This window comes from Thalassophryne amazonica, chromosome 19 (assembly GCF_902500255.1).
Source record: "Thalassophryne amazonica chromosome 19, fThaAma1.1, whole genome shotgun sequence".
Classification (NCBI taxonomy): Eukaryota; Metazoa; Chordata; class Actinopteri; order Batrachoidiformes; family Batrachoididae; genus Thalassophryne; species Thalassophryne amazonica.
The window spans coordinates 33,508,435-33,530,100 of NC_047121.1; the positions used below are offsets into that span (position 1 = coordinate 33,508,435).

The 21,666-nt window shown below is 45.3% G+C and overlaps 1 protein-coding gene across 1 annotated transcript; it reads left to right on the forward strand.

Annotated features, from left to right (window-relative positions):
• The first annotated feature begins 1,714 nt into the window (after window positions 1–1,714).
• Window positions 1,715–21,452, forward strand: gmfb (glia maturation factor, beta). The gene is made up of 7 exons (XM_034195019.1): window positions 1,715–1,785; window positions 15,789–15,885; window positions 19,037–19,086; window positions 19,964–20,013; window positions 20,523–20,605; window positions 20,703–20,776; window positions 20,980–21,452. The coding sequence occupies exons 1-7, from the start codon at window positions 1,783–1,785 to the stop codon at window positions 21,049–21,051; spliced, it is 429 nt and encodes a 142-aa protein (XP_034050910.1). The 5' UTR covers window positions 1,715–1,782; the 3' UTR covers window positions 21,052–21,452.
• Window positions 21,453–21,666: the final 214 nt, after the last annotated feature.

Consider the following 21,666-nt stretch of genomic DNA (forward strand, 5'->3'; position numbering starts at 1 on the left):
CTCTGATGCGGTGCGCTGACGCAATCACTCCCACTCACACGCAGTGTTTTTAATTGTTTGCGTAATGCTCACAGAATTAATGCATGATGGAGATTTTGAATATTTCAAAATTTTCTTTGCACACTTGCATGAAGGTGCGCCAGTTTACAACGGTTTACAACGAGTTTGAGACAAGTTTACTCTTGTGCACGACAGAGTACGTGCAAGTGCGCAGATCAAAGTCATGCAAGTGTCAGACGGCCTATCAACACCTTCGGTACAGGCCCCCTGTACCGAAGGTGTTGATAGAATTATTTGCGTAATGTTCAAGTGAACATTCCGCAAACAATCAAAAAACACTGCGTGTGAGTGCGAGTAACTGCGTCAGCGCACCGCATAGTGCAGCTCGTCTGAACGATTATAAGGAGATGTTAAATCTATCATAAACATACTTTTACAGCTACTTATAAGAAGGAATGAACATGCAACTGTTTTACCAAGCTATTACAATATAAATATTGCAAATAGTTACTTTTTAGACGGTTCCAAATGCGTTCTCCACCACATTAAGCACATGCATTTGAGAGAAACAGAAAAGCTGCAGCTGGAGGGCTCCTCTGTGATTCCGGCCATTGGGTATAGCGAAGGCTTTGTGTCCATCCGTCTGTCCATCCATCTGTCTGTGCTCAGCATAGGTCCAGTCCTATTACTGCCAGAGTCTTCAGATTCACAGGAAGCATTCTTGGGACACAGACCTTGGACAAGTTCAAAAATGGCTAACCTTGGTGGTGACATAGCTTGCTGATGGTGGTCACTACTCTAACATCTTGCTCAGGTAGCATTTGCCTGACATTGGTCACTGCTCCAAGTCTCCAGTGTAATGAACTGAGGTTCCCAGAGCAGAGAACAACACTGATGTTTTGCAAAAAGCTGACATTATTCCGCAGAGCAATAGTAGGAACATTTTTGCACTAACAGCATTGGAAGGCTGTACGATAATGTTGTCAGTGTTGTTTTGTTTTGTTTTTTGCTTATTTTTAATACATTTGCAAAAATTTCAAATTTTTTTTACATTGTCATTATGGGGTATTGTGTGTAGAATTTTGAGGAAAATGAATGAATTTCATGCTTTTTGGAATAAGACTGTAACATAAAATATGTGGAAAAAGTGAAGCGCTAATGAATACTCTCCGGATGCACTGTACACACACACACACACACACACACACACACATATATATATATATATATATATATATATATATATATATATATATATATATATATATATATATAGTTGAGTTTTTACAAAAACTCAACAAGTCATTATGACCTTCGTAGAGCTTTATGATAGATGTAAAACTGGGTCTCAAAATTAAAAGACACATTTAAAGTTGTTTTCTTAAAAAAACAAAACAACTATAGTCATTATGTTGATTGAATTTATTTTTTAGCATTCAATGCATAAACAGTGCATGCATTAAAAATGCATGGATAACGCAATAAAGTAAAAAAAAAAACACTTCCATTGTGGTGCATAGTATAACCTTATTGGTAGTTTATGAAATCATAAAATTGGTGTAAAACGATGAGGTTAAATTTTATTACTAATATTATTTTAAACCCAGACAATTTCAGGGATCTCAGAAATACGGCATTCTCCTAAAGTAGGGGGCGCTATTGTGGGATTGGCCAAACCAGCTACAAGATGACGTGAAGTAAATGAAAAAAAAAATAAAAAAATCCGACGCTTCCCTATCCAGCAGGCAGCCGCTGCATCGTGAGAAAATTTAATTCTACATAATGGTAAGCTTTTGAGGAAAATTAGGAGAGAACGTGTGACGTTTTCTTTCCCTTTCGTGTGCTCTTACAAAAATAAACTTCTATCGACTGCACAGAAAAAGTCGAGCCCAGCGTTGCTACTGTTAGCTTGTTAGCCTAGCTTTAGTTTTGTTTTAGCCCCATTGTGTCAGTGTCAAATAGGTAGAATAGAAAATGATGTCCGGTCATGAGTTTTCACAATAAAAGCAGTGCTAGCGACGAAGTGTCGGTGAGAATGTGTAGGGGACATTTTAATCGATATTATGTTTTTTTTAATTTATTTGTTTGTTTTCGATCTCATTAAAGCGTTTAAAATGTCCTTGTTGCATTTTCTTACATTGTTAGCGCAGCTCTCCGCTTCTGTTGTGAAGGGTATTTGTTGAGGACAGTGTAACGCAGCTGCTTTTACTAGGGCTGATATGTTGTAACTAGTGTTGGTATGCGGAATCTGTGTAAAGATGGCACGTAACTTATTCACGATAAATTATGTTTTGAGTTTTTGTCTGTCTGTGTGTGTCATGTAATATAATTGCCTCCGGGTAGCTGTATTTGTTTTAAGGTGGGGCTAGTGGTTTAAGTCAACTGACAGTCATTTCCTGCCTGACTGCTCGGTTTGTCGAACTAAAGTAGCTGGCTGGTCTTACAGTGTTAACATTTCTTATCTTTTCTCTGTGCACCATCTTTTCTAAAATTGCATAGTCCTAACTGCAGACAGCCTTGTCTGCCTAATTTGTAAAAATCTCTGTGAGCACAATGAAATCCCAGCTCCCACCCGCCATCTGTTCAGGAAGCACTAATTATAGAATCAGAGACTTTGCAGAATCTTGCACACTGGCTGTGTTGATGGTGGACTTGAGTGGTTCAGAGAGGTCCAGGAGACTTCTGTAGTAGCTTGCGCATTGCTTATTTCTCTGATAATATGCGATACGAACATGGTGCTACAGTGAAACAATGAAGACCTTCAGTTGTACAGCTGTGGCATAATTATCTGCCATGTCTTTAGAATTATAGTCAGATATATGGGAAAGTGTGTCCAAACATCTGCTGACTGTCCTTGTTTCGACTGTATAGGTGCCCTGACACTTGCACAACTTTGATCTGCGCACTTGCACGCACGAATGCGTAATGCTCATGTAATTAATGCGTGATGGAGATTTTGAACATCAGAATTTTCTTCATGCACTTGCACGAAGCTGTGCATCGTGTCAGGGGGCCTAGCGAGATGCTATGATACACTGGTTCACAACACATTCGGTACAGGTCTCCTGACACTTGCACAACTTTGATCCGCGCACTTGTACACACTCTGCCGTGCACGGATTAAACTTGACTCAAACTCGTTGTAAACTGTACGCGGCTTCGTGCACATGCGCAAAGAAAATTTTTTAATTTTCCAAATCTTCATCACACATTAATGATGTAAATCTATCATGAACATACTTTTACAGCTACTTATAAGATGGAATAACATGCAACTGTTTTACCAAGCTGTTACAATATAAACATTACAAATAGTTACGTTTTTAGACAGTTCCAAATGCGTTCTCCACCACATTAAGCACGCGGGTTCAAGAGAGACAGAAAAGCTGCACTACGAAATAATTATTTTATATACGCAGCATCCAGTGCACAACGTGTGGCAGCCAGTGGAACAAAGCACAGTGTCCAGTTGGGAACACAGCGAGTGGGATCGTCATGACGATGTGCGTGCAAGTGCGCGGATCAAAAGTCTTGCAAGTGTCAGGGCACCACTAGTAGGCTCATGCACACTTCAAACATTGTCCAGATGTCAGGCTGTAAATCCGTATCTGCTGCGGCCGTTGTTTATCCATGCTTGGAATTTAACAGTGGTTGTGGAAAAACTGTGTCCTCTGTACCAACAGGACTGCCAACACAGTAGAAGAATGTATAGGTCTTGCTACTGTTTTCTGTAACCCAGATGTGCTCTGGTACTTAAATTTGGTTTGATTGATTGGGTATGAATCAGTATTTTGTAGTACCAATGTTATTCAGTCATTTCCCTCAAACGTATCAAGTTTAGTAACCAATCCAAAAACACAGACAGTGTAGATGTTCTGCACATTCTACAAATCAGAAATATGCACAATCATACAATTATGTGACCTTAAGGTTATTGAACAGGCCAAACACAACACACAAACGCAAACATACATGAACACAAAATTTCACCGCTGCCATTTTTACTCAGTGTTACCACAGCGGATGCGGTATGGATACCCATATTCATATGGCACAAGTTTATGCCGAATTCCCTTCCTGATGCAACTTCTGGTGTGCTAAATGATAATGGGGCACAGGTGGGTTTGAAGCAGGGACCTTCTGTTTTGGATGCAAACATAGTAACCTCATGCACCACTTTACTGTCCTCAATTACAGCAAAGTGGCTTCTACTGGTGGTTGGCTCTCACTGCGGTATTGTATCACTTCCTGTTCCGGAGCACAGCGGTGTTTTGCTGTATCTGTTAGCTGTTTAATCTGCGTAGTTTGATTGATCTAGATAACTAGATAATGATTTGTTTCACAGTGTAATCTTCACGTGCCTTAACTAAAGCACTCCGTCTGCTGAATTCACCTCCCAGGCGCCGTCGTCAGCCTGTTTCAAGCTGAAAACCTCCACATTTCAGGCTCTATTGATCCAGGACGTCGTGAGAGAACAGAGAAGTTTCAGAAGAAGTCGGTTTCAGCATTTTATCCGGATATTCCACTGTTAAAGGAGATTTTTTTAATGAAAGACGTGTGGACAGGTCCGCGCGTAGGGACGCAGCCGGCGCGGTGCGCGGCACAGGAAAAACACCTCCATGTTGATAACCATTTGTAAAATCCAGGCAGCTTTTGATGGCTTTCAGTGGAGTGAGTATATGAGAAATTGTTTAACAGCTGGACATGTTCCAACTTGTCCTTAAGGCTTCCAACAGAGGTGTTTTTCCTGTGGCGGAGCGTCGTGGCGGCTGCGAGCCGACGCTGCAATCCGCCCGCACGTCTTTCATTAAAAAATCTCCTTTAACAGTGGAATATCTGGATAAAATGCTGAAACCGACTTCTTCTGAAACTTCTCTGTTCTCTCACGACATCCTGGATCAATAGAGCCTGAAATGTGGAGGTTTTCAGCTTGAAACAAGCTGACGACGGCGCCTGGGAGCGCTGCACGACGTCCCGCTGTGTTGGAAGTCCTTAAAGCGACAGTATCACCTCAAAATCTCATCAGCTGTTAAAATGTTCACCGAAAACCAGCTTAATTTTTCGAACCGTGTCCACTTCGATGTGCCTCACGGGTTAAGAAAAAATTTTGATCAAACAAAGCGCCAGTCTCTCAGCAACTTCTCAGACAAAGGAATTCCGACGAGGGGCTGGACGACTCCTCCCACAAGGAGTGCTCACAGGCGAATGACGTCACCGACAGGCGTGGAAAAACTCACGCATGCGCACGAGGGTTCAAGCATGTCTGACGTAAAAACATATGAATGAAATCCATATAGTTTTTGAAAAAAATAAAAAGGACCTATACTTTGACAGCCCTCGTATTCACTTTGTGTGTTTTTAGGAATCCGCTAGCTTAGTGCAGCTACTAGCTCTTAGCCGGTTTAGCATGGCAGCTTCTCCTGTCTCTCCCACACTTCTCTGCTCTGGGTGTGAAATGTTTAGTTATTCCTCGGCCTCCTTTAGCAGTAATGGTACTTGTAATAAGTGTAGCTTATTCGTAGCTTTGGAGGCCAGGCTGGGCGAATTGGAGACTCGGCTCCGCACCTTGGAAAATCCTACAGCTAGCCAGGCCCCTGTAGTCGGTGCGGACCAAGGTAGCTTAGCCGCCGTTAGCTGCCCCCCAGCGGATCCCGAGCAGCCGGGAAAGCAGGCCGGCTGGGTGACTGTGAGGAGGAAGCGTAGTCCTAAACACAAGCCCCCTGTACACCACCAACCCGTTTACATTTCTAACCGTTTTTCCCCACTCGGCGACACACCCGCCGAGGAACAAACTCTGGTTATTGGCGACTCTGTTTTGGGAAATGTGAAGTTAGCGACACCAGCAACCATAGTCAATTGTCTTCCGGGGGCCAGAGCAGGCGACTTTGAAGGAAATTTGAAACTGCTGGCTAAGGCTAAGTGTAAATTTGGTAAGATTGTAATTCACGTCGGTAGTAATGACACCGGGTTACGCCAGTCGGAGGTCACTAAAATTAACATTGAATCGGTGTGTAACTTTGCAAAAACAATGTCGGACTCTGTAGTTTTCTCTGGGCCCCTCCCCAATCGGACCGGGAGTGACATGTTTAGCCGCATGTTCTCCTTGAATTGCTGGCTGTCTGAGTGGTGTCCAAAAATGAGGTGGGCTTCATAGATAATTGGCAAAGCTTCTGGGGAAAACATGGTCTTGTTAGGAGAGACGGCATCCATCCCACTTTGGATGGAGCAGCTCTCATTTCTAGAAATCTGGCCAATTTTATTAAACCCTCTAAACCGTGACTATCCAGGGTTGGGACCAGGAAGCAGAGTTGTAGTCTTACACACCTCTCTGCAGCTTCTCTCCCCCTGCCATCCCCCCAATACCCCACCCTGTAGAGACGGTGCCTGCTCCCAGACCACCAACAACCAGTAAAAATCTATCTAAGCATAAAAATTCAAAAAGAAAAAATAATATAGCACCGTCAACTGCACCACAGACTAAAACAGTTAAATGTGGTCTATTAAACATTAGGTCTCTCTCTTCTAAGTCCCTGTTAGTAAATGATATAATAATTGATCAACATATTGTTATTCTGCCTTACAGAAACCTGGTTACAGCAGGATGAATATGTTAGTTTAAATGAGTCAACACCCCCGAGTCACACTAACTGTCAGAATGCTTGTAGCACGGGCCGAGGGGGAGGATTAGCAGCAATCTTCCACTCCAGCTTATTAATTAATCAAAAACCCAGACAGAGCTTTAATTCATTTGAAAGCTTGACTCTTAGTCTTGTCCATCCAAATTGGAAGTCCCAAAAACCAGTTTTATTTGTTGTTATCTATCGTCATCCTGGTCGTTACTGTGAGTTTCTCTGTGAATTTTCAGACCTTTTGTCTGACTTAGTGCTTAGTTCAGATAAGATAATTATAGGGGCGATTTTAACATCCACATAGATGCTGAGAATGACAGCCTCAACACTGCGTTTAATCTATTATTAGACTCAGTTGGCTTTGCTCAAAATGTAAATGAGTCCACCTGTTGGGAAGGTGTCGTAGCACGGACCCACAACAGGGGGCGCAAATGAACGGACAATGAATAAGCCAAAAAGTAACAATTTAATGTTGTGACAACACACAACGAAATACACAAAATTTGTAAAGTCAATTAACACCAGGTGACGTGTGGGCAGGCTCGAAGATAGAAGACCCCCGACGAGAGAGAAGCCGCATCCCACACGGCTTCCACCACCAATGGTCTGAAGAACACCGGAGCCGCCAAGTCCCGAGTCCCCAGGTGGCCTCTGTCTTCGGCTGTCGACCCTGGTACTGCTGGCAGAAAGCAAAGACAAGATGAATGAGTGTGAGTCCGCACACTCAGTAATCCACAGTCTGCACACAGTTAGGAGGGAGCACCTCCACCTCCAATCACACACTCGTGCAGCTCCTGTTTAATCCACTTATCTGGTTTGGGGTGTGAGGCGAAGCCGTCGCTGTCACACCAAACGCCAATCCCACAGATAAGGAAGAACACCACAGGATAACGGCTGCAAAAGAAGTTCAGATTATCACTCAAAGATTTGAGTCAGCAGAGAAATTACCTCTTCGATAGTTGATTTCTCGGCGAGGAGGTGGAGTTGCAGTCCGGCTTATAAAGTGGTGTAGATGAGTGACAGCTGGTGCGATGAGTGACAGCTGTCACTTCTTCTGGGTCTGGCGCCCTCTCGTGCTTGGAGCCCGCACTCCAAGCAGGGCGCCCTCTGGTGGTGGTGGGCCAGCAGTACCTCCTCTTCAGCGGACCACATAACAGGACCCCCCCCCTCAACGGGCGCCTCCTGGTGCCCGACCTGGCTTGTCCGGGTGTCTTTTGTAGAAATCGGCCAGGAGGGCCGGGTCCAGGATGAAGCTCCTCTTCACCCAGGAGCGTTCTTCAGGTCCATACCCCTCCCAGTCCACCAGATATTGGAACCCCCGGCCCTTACGACGGACGTCCAGGAGCCTGCGGACTGTCCAAGCAGGCTCCCCGTCGATGAGCCGGGCAGGAGGCGGCGTAGGTCCAGGTGCACAGAGGGGCGAGTTGTGGTGTGGCTTGATGCGGGACACATGGAATACAGGGTGGATCCGCAGTGAAGCTGGGAGTTAGAGCTTCACTGCGGCCGGGTTGATGATTTTGAGGATCTTAAATGGTCCAATGTATCTGTCTTTCAACTTAGGGGAGTCCACACAGAGAGGGATGTCCTTGGTTGAAAGCCACACCTCCTGCCCGGGCTGGTATGTGGGGGCCGGGGAACGCCGGCGGTCCGCATGGGTCTTGGCCCTCGTCCGGGCCTTCAACAGGGCAGAGCGGGCGGTCCGCCACACCCGGCGGCACCTCCTGAGGTGGGCCTGGACCGAGGGCACACCGACCTCTCCCTCCACCAGCGGGAACAGTGGGGGCTGGTACCCCAAACATGCCTCAAAAGGGGAGAGGCCGGTAGCAGACGAGACTTGGTTGTTATGGGCATACTCGATCCAGGCCAGATGGTGACTCCAGGCCGCCGGGTGCGCGGAGCTGACACAGCGAAAGGCCTGTTCCAACTCCTGGTTAGCCCGCTCTGCCTGGCCGTTTGTCTGGGGGTGGTACCCGGACGAGAGACTCACGGTGGCCCCCAGCTCTTTACAGAAACTCTTCCAAACCTGCGAAGAGAACTGGGGACCACGATCTGATACAACGTCCGATGGTATCCCATGCAGCCGCATGACGTGGTGGACCAGGAGGTCTGCCATCTCCTGGGCCGTCGGGAGCTTCGGGAGGGCCACGAAGTGGGCCGCCTTGGAGAACCGGTCCATTATCGTGAGAGTAATGGTGTTACCCTGGGACAGCGGGAGGCCCGTGATGAAGTCCAGGCCGATGTGAGACCAGGAGCGGTGAGCCACCGGCAGGGGTTGGAGGAGTCCTGACGTCCTCCGATGGTCTGCCTTGCCCCTGGCGCAGATGGTACAGGCCTGGACGTAGTCCCGAACGTCGGTTTCCTTGGACGCCCACCAGAAGCGCTGCTGGACCACTGCCACGGTCCTACGCACTCCGGGATGACAGGAGAGCTTGGACCCGTGACAGAAGTCCAGTACGGCAGCTCTTGCCTCTGGTGGGACGTACATTCTGTTCTTGGGGCCGGTCCCCAGGTCCAGGCTCCTTGCCAGGGCCTCCCAGACGGTCTTCTCCACGTCCCAGGTGAGGGAGGCCACGACAGTGAACTCTGGGATGATGGTCTCGGTGGGGTTCGACAGCCCCACCTTGGCTTCTTCGTCGTGCACCCGGGACAATGCATCCGATTTTTGGTTTTTGGTCCCGGGGAGGTACGTGATCCGGAAGTCAAAGCGCCCGAAGAACAGAGACCAGCGGGCTTGCCTGGGGTTCAGCCGCTTGGCGGTCCGGATGTACTCCAGGTTCCGATGGTCCGTGAAAACCGTGAAAGGCAACGACGCCCCCTCCAGCAGGTGTCTCCACTCTTCAAGAGCCTCCTTCACCGCGAGGAGCTCCCGATTGCCGACGTCATAGTTCCGTTCAGCTGGGGTCAACCTGCGGGAAAAATAGGCACAAGGATGGAGAACCTTATCAGCCTCCACGCTCTGGGACAGCATGGCTCCTATCCCTGAGTCAGAGGCGTCCACTTCCACTATGTACTGGCGATCAGGATCAGGCTGCACCAGAACTGGTGCAGTTGAGAACCGGCGTTTCAACTCCTGGAACGCGGCTTTGCACCGATCCGACTAGGTGAAGGGGACCTTGGTGGAGGTCAGGGCAGTCAGGGGGCTAACTACCTGACTGTAGCCTTTAATGAACCTCCTGTAGAAATTTGCAAAGCCGAGGAACTGCTGCAATTTCCTGCGGCTTGTTGGTTGGGGCCAATCTCTCAGCGCCGCAACCTTGGCCGGATCAGGGGCGACAGAGTTGGAGGAGATGATGAACCCCAAGAAGGACAAAGAAGTGCGGTGGAACTCGCACTTCTCGCCCTTCACAAACAGCCGGTTCTCCAACAACCACTGTAGGACCTGACGTACATGCTGGACATGGGTCTCAGGGTCCGGGGAAAAGATGAGTATATCGTCCAGATATACGAAGACGAACCGATGCAGGAAGTCCCGCAAGACGTCATTTACCAAAGCTTGGAACGTCGCGGGGGCGTTAGTGAGGCCGAACGGCATGACCAGGTACTCAAAGTGACCTAACGGGGTGTTAAATGCCGTCTTCCATTCATCTCCCTTCCGGATCCGAACCAGGTGGTACGCGTTTCTAAGATCCAATTTAGTGAAAATTTGGGCTCCATGCAGGGGCGTGAACACTGAATCCAACAGAGGTAACGGGTATCGGTTGCGAACCGTGATCTCGTTCAGCCCTCTGTAATCAATGCATGGACGGAGTCCGCCGTCCTTTTTGCCCACAAAAAAGAAACCAGCACCCATCGGGAGGTGGAGTTCCGGATCAGCCCGGCAGCTAAAGAGTCCCGGATGTAGGTCTCCATTGATTCGCGTTCCGGACGTGAGAGGTTGTACAACCTACTGGACGGGTACTCAGCGCCCGGGACCAAATCGATGACACAATCGTACGGTCGGTGCGGGGGAAGAGTGAGTGTCAAATCTTTGCTGAAAACGTCAGCAAGATTGTGGTACTCCTTTGGCACCGCCGATAGATTGGGGGGGACTTTAACCTCCTCATTAGCTGTCGTGCCAGGAGGAACCGAGGATCCTAAACACTCTCGGTGGCAGGTTTCACTCCACTGCGTCACAACCCCGGACGGCCAATCAATCCGGGGATTGTGCTTCACTATCCATGGAAATCCCAAAATCACTCGGGAGGTAGAAGGTGTTACATGGAACACGATCTCCTCCCTGTGATTTCCAGACACAACCAAGGTCACAGGCTGTGTCTGATGTGTGATTAATGGAAGCAGGGTGCCATCTAGTGCTCGCACCTGCAATGGTGCCGGCAGAGCCACCAGGGGGAGCCCTACTTCCTTTGCCCATCTGCTATCCAGCAGATTCCCTTCCGACCCCGTGTCTACCAGTGCTGGGGCGTAAAGGGTTAAATCCCCACAAAGGATCGTTACTGGGATTCGTGCAGATTTGCGGGGTTTCCCCGCGTGCGTGTTATGGCCCACCCTTAGCCCAGTTTCTAAGGACGGGCGTTGTAGTTTGACCGTTTTGGGGCAGTCCTTCTGCATGTGCTCACAAGAGCCGCAGACAAAACACTCCCCGCGGGCCAGCCTCCTTTGTCTGATGTTTGTCTTAACTTTGGCCCTGCTCGTGTCCATAGCCTCCTCAGCAGGGGGAGCTGTAGCCACACGGAGCTCTCTGGCAGTGAAGCGTGGGGACGACGTCACCTTTTCGGAACCGGAAGGGGGAGGGACGGCTCGTGCCCGGTCACGCCCTCCGGCCTGCTCCCGACGATGCTCATTTATACGGTTGTCTAAGCGTATAACCAAATCGACAAGCCCGTCAAAATCCCATGGTTCCTCCTTAGCCAGCAGGTGCTCCTTCAGGACCGGAGACAGTCCATTTACGAAGGCGGCGCGGAGTGCAACGTTATTCCAGCCGGACCTCGCTGCCGCGATGCGGAAGTCGACTGCATACTCGGCTGCGCTGCGGCGCCCCTGTCTCATTGACAGCAGCACGCTCGAAGCGGTCTCGCCTCTGTTGGGATGGTCAAACACTTGTTTGAACTCCCGTACAAACCCAGCATAAGACGTTAGGAGCCGTGAATTCTGCTCCCAAAGCGCCGTAGCCCAGGCGCGTGCCTCTCCTTGAAGCAGATTAATAACATAAGCCACCCGGCTGGCTTCTGACGCGTACATGACAGGGCGCTGTGAAAAGACGAGCGAACACTGCATGAGGAAGTCTGCGCACGTCTCAACACAGCCCCCGTACGGTTCCGGAGGGCTTATGTATGCTTCAGGGGACGGTGGGGGGGGGGTCGTTGAACGACCAGTGGAATGTCTGTTACGGGCCCAGGACCAGCAAGAGGAGTGACTGCAGCAGCGCCCTGATCGCGCGCTTCCACCCTGGCGGTAAGAGCCTCCTCCCTCCGGTTAAGGAGAACATTCTGCTCGGTCACTAAATCTAGCCGAGCCGTGAAGGCGGTTAAGATCTGCTGCAGCTCACTCAACACGCCTCCCGCTGACGCCTGCGCTCCTGGCTCTTCTATTGGCCGTTCAAGCTCGGGTTAACGCCCCTCGGAATCCATGACGAATGGCCGAGAAATCCTGTTGGGAAGGTGTCGTAGCACGGACCCACAACAGGGGGCGCAAATGAACGGACAGTGAATAAGCCAAAAAGTAACAATTTAATATTGTGACAACACACAACGAAATACACAAAATTTGTAAAGTCAGTTAACACCAGGTGACGTGTGGGCAGGCTCGAAGATAGAAGACCCCCGACGAGAGAGAAGCCGCGTCCCACACGGCTTCCACCACCAACGGTCTGAAGAACACCGGAGCCGCCAAGTCCCGAGTCCCCAGGTGGCCTCTGTCTTCGGCTGTCGACCCTGGTACTGCTGGCAGAAAGCAAAGACAAGATGAATGAGTGTGAGTCCGCACACTCAGTAATCCACAGTCTGCACACAGTTAGGAGGGAGCACCTCCACCTCCAATCACACACTCGTGCAGCTCCTGTTTAATCCACTTATCTGGTTTGGGGTGTGAGGCGAAGCCGTCGCTGTCACACCAAACGCCAATCCCACAGATAAGGAAGAACACCACAGGATAACGGCTGCAAAAGAAGTTCAGATTATCACTCAAAGATTTGAGTCAGCAGAGAAATTACCTCTTCGGTAGTTGATTTCTCGGCGAGGAGGTGGAGTTGCAGTCCGGCTTATAAAGTGGTGTAGATGAGTGACAGCTGGTGCGATGAGTGACAGCTGTCACTTCTTCTGGGTCTGGCGCCCTCTCGTGCTTGGAGCCCGCACTCCAAACAGGGCGCCCTCTGGTGGTGGTGGGCCAGCAGTACCTCCTCTTCAGCGGCCCACAATACACCACCCACCACTTTAATCATACTTTAGATCTTGTTTTGACTTATGGTATGGAAATTGAAGACTTAACAGTATTCCCTGAAAACCCCCTTCAGTCTGATCAATTCTTAATAACATTTACTTTAATGGACTACCCAGCAGTGGGGAATAAGTTTCATTACAGTAGAAGTCTTTCGGAAAGCACTGTTACTAGGTTTAAGGATATGATTCCTTCTTTGTTATGTTCTCCAATGCCATATACCAACACAGTGCAGAGTAGCTACCTAAACTCTGTGAGTGAGATAGATTATCTCGTCAATAGTTTTACATCCTCATTGAGCACAACCTTGGATGCTGTAGCTCCTCTGAAAAAGAGAGCCTTAAATCAGAAGTGCCTGACTCCGTGGTATAACTCACAAAGTCGTAGCTTAAAGCAGATAACCTGTAAGTTGGAGAGGAAATGGCGTCTCACTAATTTAGAAGATCTTCACTTAGCCTGGAAAAAGATTCTGTTGCTCTATAAAAAAGCCCTCCGTAAAGCTAGGACATCTTACTACTCATCACTAATTGAAGAGAATAAGAACCCCACGTTTCTTTTCAGCACTGTACCCAGCTGACAAAGAGTCAGAGCTCTATTGAGCCGAGTATTCCTTTAACTTTAACTAGTAATGACTTCATGACTTTCTTTGCTAATAAAATTTTAACTATTAGAGAAAAAATTACTCATAACCATCCCAAAGACATATCGTTATCTTTGGCTGCTTTCAGTAATGCTGGTATTTGAGTAGACTCTTTCTCTCCAATTGTTCTGTCTGAGTTATTTTCATTAGTCACTTCCACCAAACCATCAACATGTCTATTAGACCCCATTCCTACCAGGCTGCTCAAGGAAGCCCTACCATTAATTAATGCTTCAATCTTAAATATGATCAATCTATCTTTATTAGTTGGCTATGCACCACAGGCTTTTAAGGTGGCAGTAATTAAACCATTACTTAAAAAGCCATCACTTGACCCAGCTATTTTAGCTAATTATAGGCCAACCTCCAACCTTCCTTTTCTCTCAAAAATTCTACCCAACTGATCATCTGCAGAGGAATGGTCTATTTGAAGAGTTTGTCAGGTTTCAGAATTTGTCATAGTACAGAAACAGCATTAGTAAAGGTTACAAATGATCTTGTTATGGCCTCAGACAGTGGACTCATCTCTGTGCTTGTCCTGTTAGACCTCAGTGCTGCTTTTGATACTGTTGACCATAAAATTTTATTACAGAGATTAGAGCATGCCATAGGTATTAAAGGCACTGCGCTGCGGTGGTTTGAATCATATTTATCTAATAAATTACAATTTGTTGATGTAAATGGGGAGTCTTCTTCACAGACTAAGGTTAATTATGGAGTTCCACAAGGTTCTGTGCTAGGACCAATTTTATTCACTTTATACATGCTTCCCTTAGGCAGTATTATTAGAAAGCATTGCTTAAATTTTCATTGTTACGCAGATGATACCCAGCTTTATCTATCCATGAAGCCAGAGGACACACACCAATTAGTTAAACTGCAGGAATGTCTTACAGACATAAAGACATGGATGACCTCTAATTTCCTGCTTTTAAATTCAGATAAAACTGAAGTTATTGTACTTGGCCCCACAAATCTTAGAAACATGGTGTCTAACCAAATCCTTACTCTGGATGGCATTACCCTGACCTCTAGTAATACTGTGAGAAATCTTGGAGTCATTTTTGATCAGGATATGTCCTTCAATGCGCATATTAAGCAAATATGTAGGACTGCTTTTTTACATTTGCGCAATATCTCTAAAATTAGAAAGGTCTTGTCTGAGTGATGCTGAAAAACTAATTCATGCATTTATTTCCTCTAGGCTGGACTATTGTAATTCATTATTATCAGGTTGTCCTAAAAGTTCCCTGAAAAGCCTTCAGTTAATTCAAAATGCTGCAGCTAGAGTACTTACGGGGACTAGAAGGAGAGAGCATATTTCACCCATATTGGCCTCTCTTCATTGGCTTCCTGTTAATGCTAGAATAGAATTTAAAATTCTTCTTCTTACTTATAAGGTTTTGAATAATCAGGTCCCATCTTATCTTAGGGACCTCATAGTACCATATCACCCCAATAGAGCGCTTCGCTCTCAGACTGCAGGTTTACTTGTAGTTCCTAGGGTTTGTAAGAGTAGAATGGGAGGCAGAGCCTTCAGCTTTCAGGCTCCTCTCCTGTGGAACCAGCTCCCAATTCGGATCAGGGAGACAGACACCCTCTCTACTTTTAAGATTAGGCTTAAAACTTTCCTTTTTGCTAAAGCTTATAGTTAGGGCTGGATCAGCTGACTCTGAACCATCCCTTAGTTATGCTGCTATAGACTTAGACTGCTGGGGGGTTCCCATGATGCACTGAGTGTTTCTTTCTCTTTTTGCTCTGTATGCACCACTCTGCATTTAGTCATTAGTGATTGATCTCTGCTGTCTTCCACAGCATGTCTTTTTCCTGATTCTCTCCCTTCAGCCCCAACCAGTCCCAGCAGAAGTTCTGCTGGAGGTTTCTTCCTGTTAAAAGGGAGTTTTTCCTTCCCACTGTCGCCAAGTGCTTGCTCATAGGGGGTCGTTTTGACTGTTGGGGTTTATCTGTGATTATTGTATGGCTTTTGCCTTGCAATATAAAGCGCCTTGGGGCAACTGTTGTTGTGATTTGGCGTTATATAAATAAAACTGATTTGATTTGAATTAACAGTTTTGCAGAGCACCTTAATAGATGTTGCATATAATTGGGCACACGGGTGCCTTTGTGCATTTTTATTTTTCAAACAGAGTGAGTCACTAGTGGTGTGTGATGTGGATGAAGATTTGGTCAAGACGCTGAAGAAGTTCCGTTTCAGCAAAGACACCAAAAATGCTGCTATCGTCAGTGAGTACAGACAGCACGTTTTTATGTCACTGAATTTCTACTCTCTCATTGTTATACCTATTTCACTCAGAGTTTGACATACCACAATAATGTGTTCAACTCCAGATTCAAGTGGTATAGCAGAAATCCAAATTGTAATTAGTGATATTTGTCATGGCAATCCCTCAGTGGTGAGGAAGATTGTTGTTTTTTTTGTTTTTTTTGATCATTGCTCGGACGAGACGGTGGACATGGAGATGACTGAACAGGCCCAGTCTTGATGTGCACTGTTTCTGACAGATGCTGCATGTGGTTGCTGCTCGAAGCTTCTGTCAGTCATGATCTTGCTCTCTCTACTTCCTCTTTCTCCTCTTCTCCTCTGTGTTGGTTGTCCGCATTTTTTCAAAGATTCCCGTGTGGATCATGGATGCAGATGGCTCTGTCCCTCATTTGTTCTTCCCAGGTCTTCCAGTCAATGGAGCAGTCAATGCTCTCCCACCTTATTTCTGCACACCAGGAATAGAGAAATATTTTTTGACCCTATTGGTCAGGACCAGTATCACTAATTTTGTTACTGGTCCTCCTGGTCCAAGGTAGTGGCCCCAGGTATTTGGAAGCTCAGAGCCTCCGTCAGCGAGCTTCAGTGTAGCATTAATCATCACATCATGCGCATGTATGCTGCAATCAATACTGGATTTGTAAATCTATAGCATGATAGAACCTTTTCATCTTGTGTTGAATGTATATAAAGTTATAAACATTTTCAGGTCGCGGGGGCAACAGCTCTATCAGGGGACCCCAGACTTCACTTTTCCGGCCACATTGACCACCTCTGACTGGGGCATCCAGTTCCCAGGTCAGTGTGGAGATATAATCTCTCCACCTAGTCCTGGGTCTTCCCCAGGGTCTCCTCCCAGATGGACGTGCCTCGAACAACTCCCTAGGGAAGCACCCAGGGGGCATCCTTACTAGATGCCTGAACCACCTCAGCTGGCTCCTTTCAACGCGAAGTAGCAGCAACTTTACTCTGAACTCCCCACGGATCACTGAGTTTCTCACCCAATCTCTAAGGGAGACACCACCCACCCTCCTAAGGAAGCCCATTTCGGCTGCTTGTACCTGCGATCTAGGTCTTTCGGTCATGACCCAACCCTCATGACCGTAGGTGAGAGTAGGAACAAAGATTCACCAGTAGATCGAGAGCTTCGCCTTTTTTGCTCAGCTCCCTTTTTGTCACAACAGTACGGTAGGGCAAATGCAATACCACCCCTGCTGCGCTGATTCTCCGGCCAATCTCATGCTTCATTGTCCCCTCACACGTGAACAAGACCTCGGGGTACTTGAACGCCTTCATTTGGGGCAAGACTGCATTCCCTACCCGGAGTAGGCAATCCATTGGTTTCTTGCTGAGAAACAAGGCCTCAGATTTAAAGGTGCTGATCCTCATCCCAGTTGTTTCACACTCAGCTGCGAACGGATCCAGTGATAGTTGGAGGTCACTGGCCGATGAAGACAACAGGAACGCATCGTCTGCAAAAAGCAATGATGAGACCCTGAGCCCAGCAAACTGGTGACCCTCCTCCCCACCGACTACACTTCGATAAATGGCCAAAACATATTTGACCTTTTAAAATGAATGAATAAAGGTAACACAGCTTACAATGTTTTTCTATATACAGTTCAACTATATATTTTTAAATTGTTCTTTTTGGGTTTTTTTTACAACCCCAAATCAGAAAAGTTTGGTTGATATGAAAAATATGGTGGACCCATAATGATCCTGACATTTACTTTGACTTCTACTTACTGCAGACTGTGTGAAACCAACATATTTCATGTTTTCTTTGGTCAGCATTATTTTATTTGTTAATATATGTCCATTCCTACATTTAAGGCCTGCAGTATTTTCCAAGAAAAAAAGATTGAGAAACGGCAGTTTATTCTAATTGTAAGAATTAATCAATCATTTTTCCAGCCAGTTTTCTTGAGAAATGTCAGAGGATGAAAACATGAACATTTCTAAGTCACCGAATATTTCATAGACTTCATTTACATCAGTCATTCAGAAATACAAACAGTGCGGTGCTTTATGGTAAATCTGTGTCGGGTAGGCAGTTCTCAAAAACTAAATGACCATGTTGGTTCTGTTGCAAAATATAATTTTATGGTGAAATTAGATCTTGTGTTTGTGGTATAATAAAGGTGTTATACCACCAATTAACATTAGCCCTTCATTCATGACATGGATAACGTAATCATACATAGAGAACACAGCTGCATGCCTTTGTCTTTTGCTCGTTTCTCCCCTTCTACATTTCGTATTTTCCTAAATTGGGCACCTGATGGCTTTGACCGTTTTCTGTCCATCTCTGTTTATTTGGCACCTGACAATCAACAGACACCCCCCCCCCCCACCAACCATAAGTCAAGATGAAAGTAGTTTACCTGGGTGACCACATAATTCTTTTGTATCATTCATTTTTATTAGCCATTTCACACCATTCAGAAAACGTGCAGGAATTATAGGCCTGTGTTTCAAATATTCTGATTTTGAGGTGAGTGTTATTTGGAAGAAATTCAAGGTGTAACTGACTTTGTATCACACTATATATGTTAGGGTTTCATCAGTCAGTCTTTGGTATGTGGAAATTTGCAAAATTCACATGCCTCAAAATTGCCACTTGAAGGTGGAATCCACCACCTTGTGGGTTCCTTTTAAGTGGCGCCTGCTTGGTGCGAATGTACTTGTTCATGTGCAGGAAAATGCGCCACCTGAAGTGTTTCCACACCTGTCTGGGTCTCATTAATTGAGCATTCTTTTGACATAAAGTACACTGCAGTTCCTTAAATCTAAGATACCAACTTGGTTGTTTAGGATTTTAAAAGCCAATATGTTAAGAAGAGAAAGCTGTCTTAAAGACACAGAAGGGACCATTTTGATCTGATCATAGTAAATTGATTGGAATGTGTATGCATAGCATAGACTGACATAAAAGCACACTCAGCTTTTACAAAGTTTTCCAGTAGAAAATTTCTTTAAAAAATAGTTTTTCCTTGATATTTGTTTAATACAATATTGTTAAAAACTAGGAGCTTTGATTCACTCACACAGCAGTTTCTTCAAAAAATAAATTCTGCCAGTGACTGAAATATTTTTATTTTATCTCTTCAGTGATGATTGATACAAAAAAACAGCTTGTTGTTCTTGATGAAGAGTATAAGGTAAGTGGCCTGTTAGTTTTACAGATAATACAAATTCATTTTCACATTTAGTTTAACAACACCCCTATTCCACAGGGCACTGTTCTATTATGATCCAGAAAAAAGTGATTAAATGGGACAAAATGGTTTACTCCTATCAGGCTGGCTTATAAAGTGCAGACCTGGCAACTGCCAGACGTATAAACTGCATGCTTGCCAACCCGCTCAAACGAAAGCTGTGCTCAGCTGTGTCCTCAGCTAGAACTGCAACAAATGCTGCTTTTGCTTCAGCTTTTTACCCCGATGCAGAACAACCAAACAAGTTTCAAGCTGTACTCCCTAGGACTACCCCATTGTTTAAACACGATCAGAGCTCTCAAGTTGAGATACGCTCAAGGAGTTCTTTTTTGACTTGCAGGTCATAGTGGTGAAATGCGGGAGAATGTCATGCATTAGCATGAGAGCGTGTTGAGTCTCACACCAAATGGGTGAGACCTGACAGGACTTCTTTAAATGCTTGAGTCTCACGCCAAATCCATGAGACTTGACAGGTTTGCATGATTGAAGCTGTTAAGACTACGAACAACTGGTAGTGCCGGTGTCGTAACACAGATTTGCCAAATCGGGTTGAAATTTTTGAACAACTTGAAAATTTGACCCCGATTTCAAAACTGGTGCCACTCATGGCCGTAACTGCTACGTACAAGTTTGTTCAAGTTTGACAAATGTTGGATCAAGAAGTTACTGTGATGCATCAAAACGCACCCCGATTTGCTATTTGGGAATGAATGGCGCTCTGTGGAATAGCACTATAAGTATCAAACTGAATTCTCGACAGAATAAATCACACAGTGATTCTAAAGTATACTTGAACATGTTTTGTTCTTTGGGCTTTTAGGACATTTCCATTGATGATCTGAAGGAAGAACTACCAGATAGACAGCCAAGATATCCTTTGAATGAATAACTGTTCCTATTTACGTGACGTGGTATTTATGTGAAACACCCCCTCCGATTTTTAAGCAATTTTACATTTGGTTTCGGCTGATATGGGTAATTCTGTGGTAACAGAATTGCAATCGGTGCACACTTGTAATGGTAAAAATGTTGCCAGATTGTGCCATCAGTTTAAATCCATAATTGTAGAATTGCACAAAGTGTAGTCATCTTTCCTTTTGTTATATCTGTATTCATGTAGCCTGTCCTGTTTTAAGGAGGTGGTATTGTTATTATTATTCACTCCTTACATGAAGTCCTGTGCAAAATCTTGTTTCTCCAGATGTTTGAGAGTTTGAAGTACTATTTCATTGTACCTTTAATGTGTATACAGTAATTTTATCATACAAGTTGGCCATGTGATGCTGATTTTTTTTTTTTTTTTCTCTGCCTATCTTGACTGTACAAAGTTGCAATGAACTGTGAAGTGAAAATTGAGGATTGTCCTTAGCGCTGGGCACATTTATTGTTTACAGTTATGAGTACAAACATGATGATGGGCGTGTTTCGTATCCCCTCTGTTTCATCTTCTCTAGTCCAGAGGGTAAGAACACTTGTCGATTTACTATTTTTAAAAAATAATGGTACAAATAATTCATTGTGATTTGGTTGGGCTAACTGAGTATATCTGTGTTTGGCAGGCTGCAGACCACAACTGCAAATGATGTATGCAGGAAGCAAAAACAAACTTGTGCAAACTGCTGAAATGACAAAGGTTAGTGGCTTGTTAGAGATGCTTTTCATTTTAGTGTGATTATCTGTTAATGCAGTCTTAATAAAGTACGAGTACTGATAAAATGCCATACTATTATATGTTAACTATTAATGTTGGTAAACGGTGTAATTTTAAAATCTTTTCATCCATTTTGCTGGACATTTTATGCCATCCCATGTCAATCATGCATCTTATTTTCCCAGGTGTTTGAGATCAGAAGCATAAACGACCTATCGGAAGAATGGCTGAGAGATAAACTTAAACTCTTCCACTAGGTGTGTCTCATCCAGAGGTCTGTGACCAGGAGGGTCCAGATTGCACAACTTTGTCATCTCAGAACACAACACTGTTCACATGTCCCTCCATGCCTGTGTTAAATACTACTTTTGTTGTAGGTCATTAAGTGTTTGGCGTTCTCAGCATACCAATACCAATTCCAAAATGTGCCAGAAAATTACATAGTCACAGGAATTTGTATCCAGGTGTACTTTTCTGTGACTGTCGATATACCTGGCACTCCTGAAACTTCTGATGACATAAACCTGAACAATCTGGAAGCATGACATTGAAAATACACCCACACAGGTCTGAATTAATCTCTAGTACAATCTCTCCATGTGGCAGTTGTGTGTCTGCATTGGATTAACACTCCCAAAAATCAGCGGACAGAAAATAACTTCACTGTTTGTCTTTCCTGTACATTGTCTTTTGAGGGAATTTCAGTAGCACCGTAATAGTGTTTTATGTTCTCTTGGGTAGGTGATAGTCAAAATGGGTTTTTACAACTAAACTGCCAGAGATGAAGTGAGTATGCCCCTGTACAATATCACCTAAATGCCAAATGATTTTAAAAATTGTATCACCTTTGAATAATTGCATGATGTCTAAGT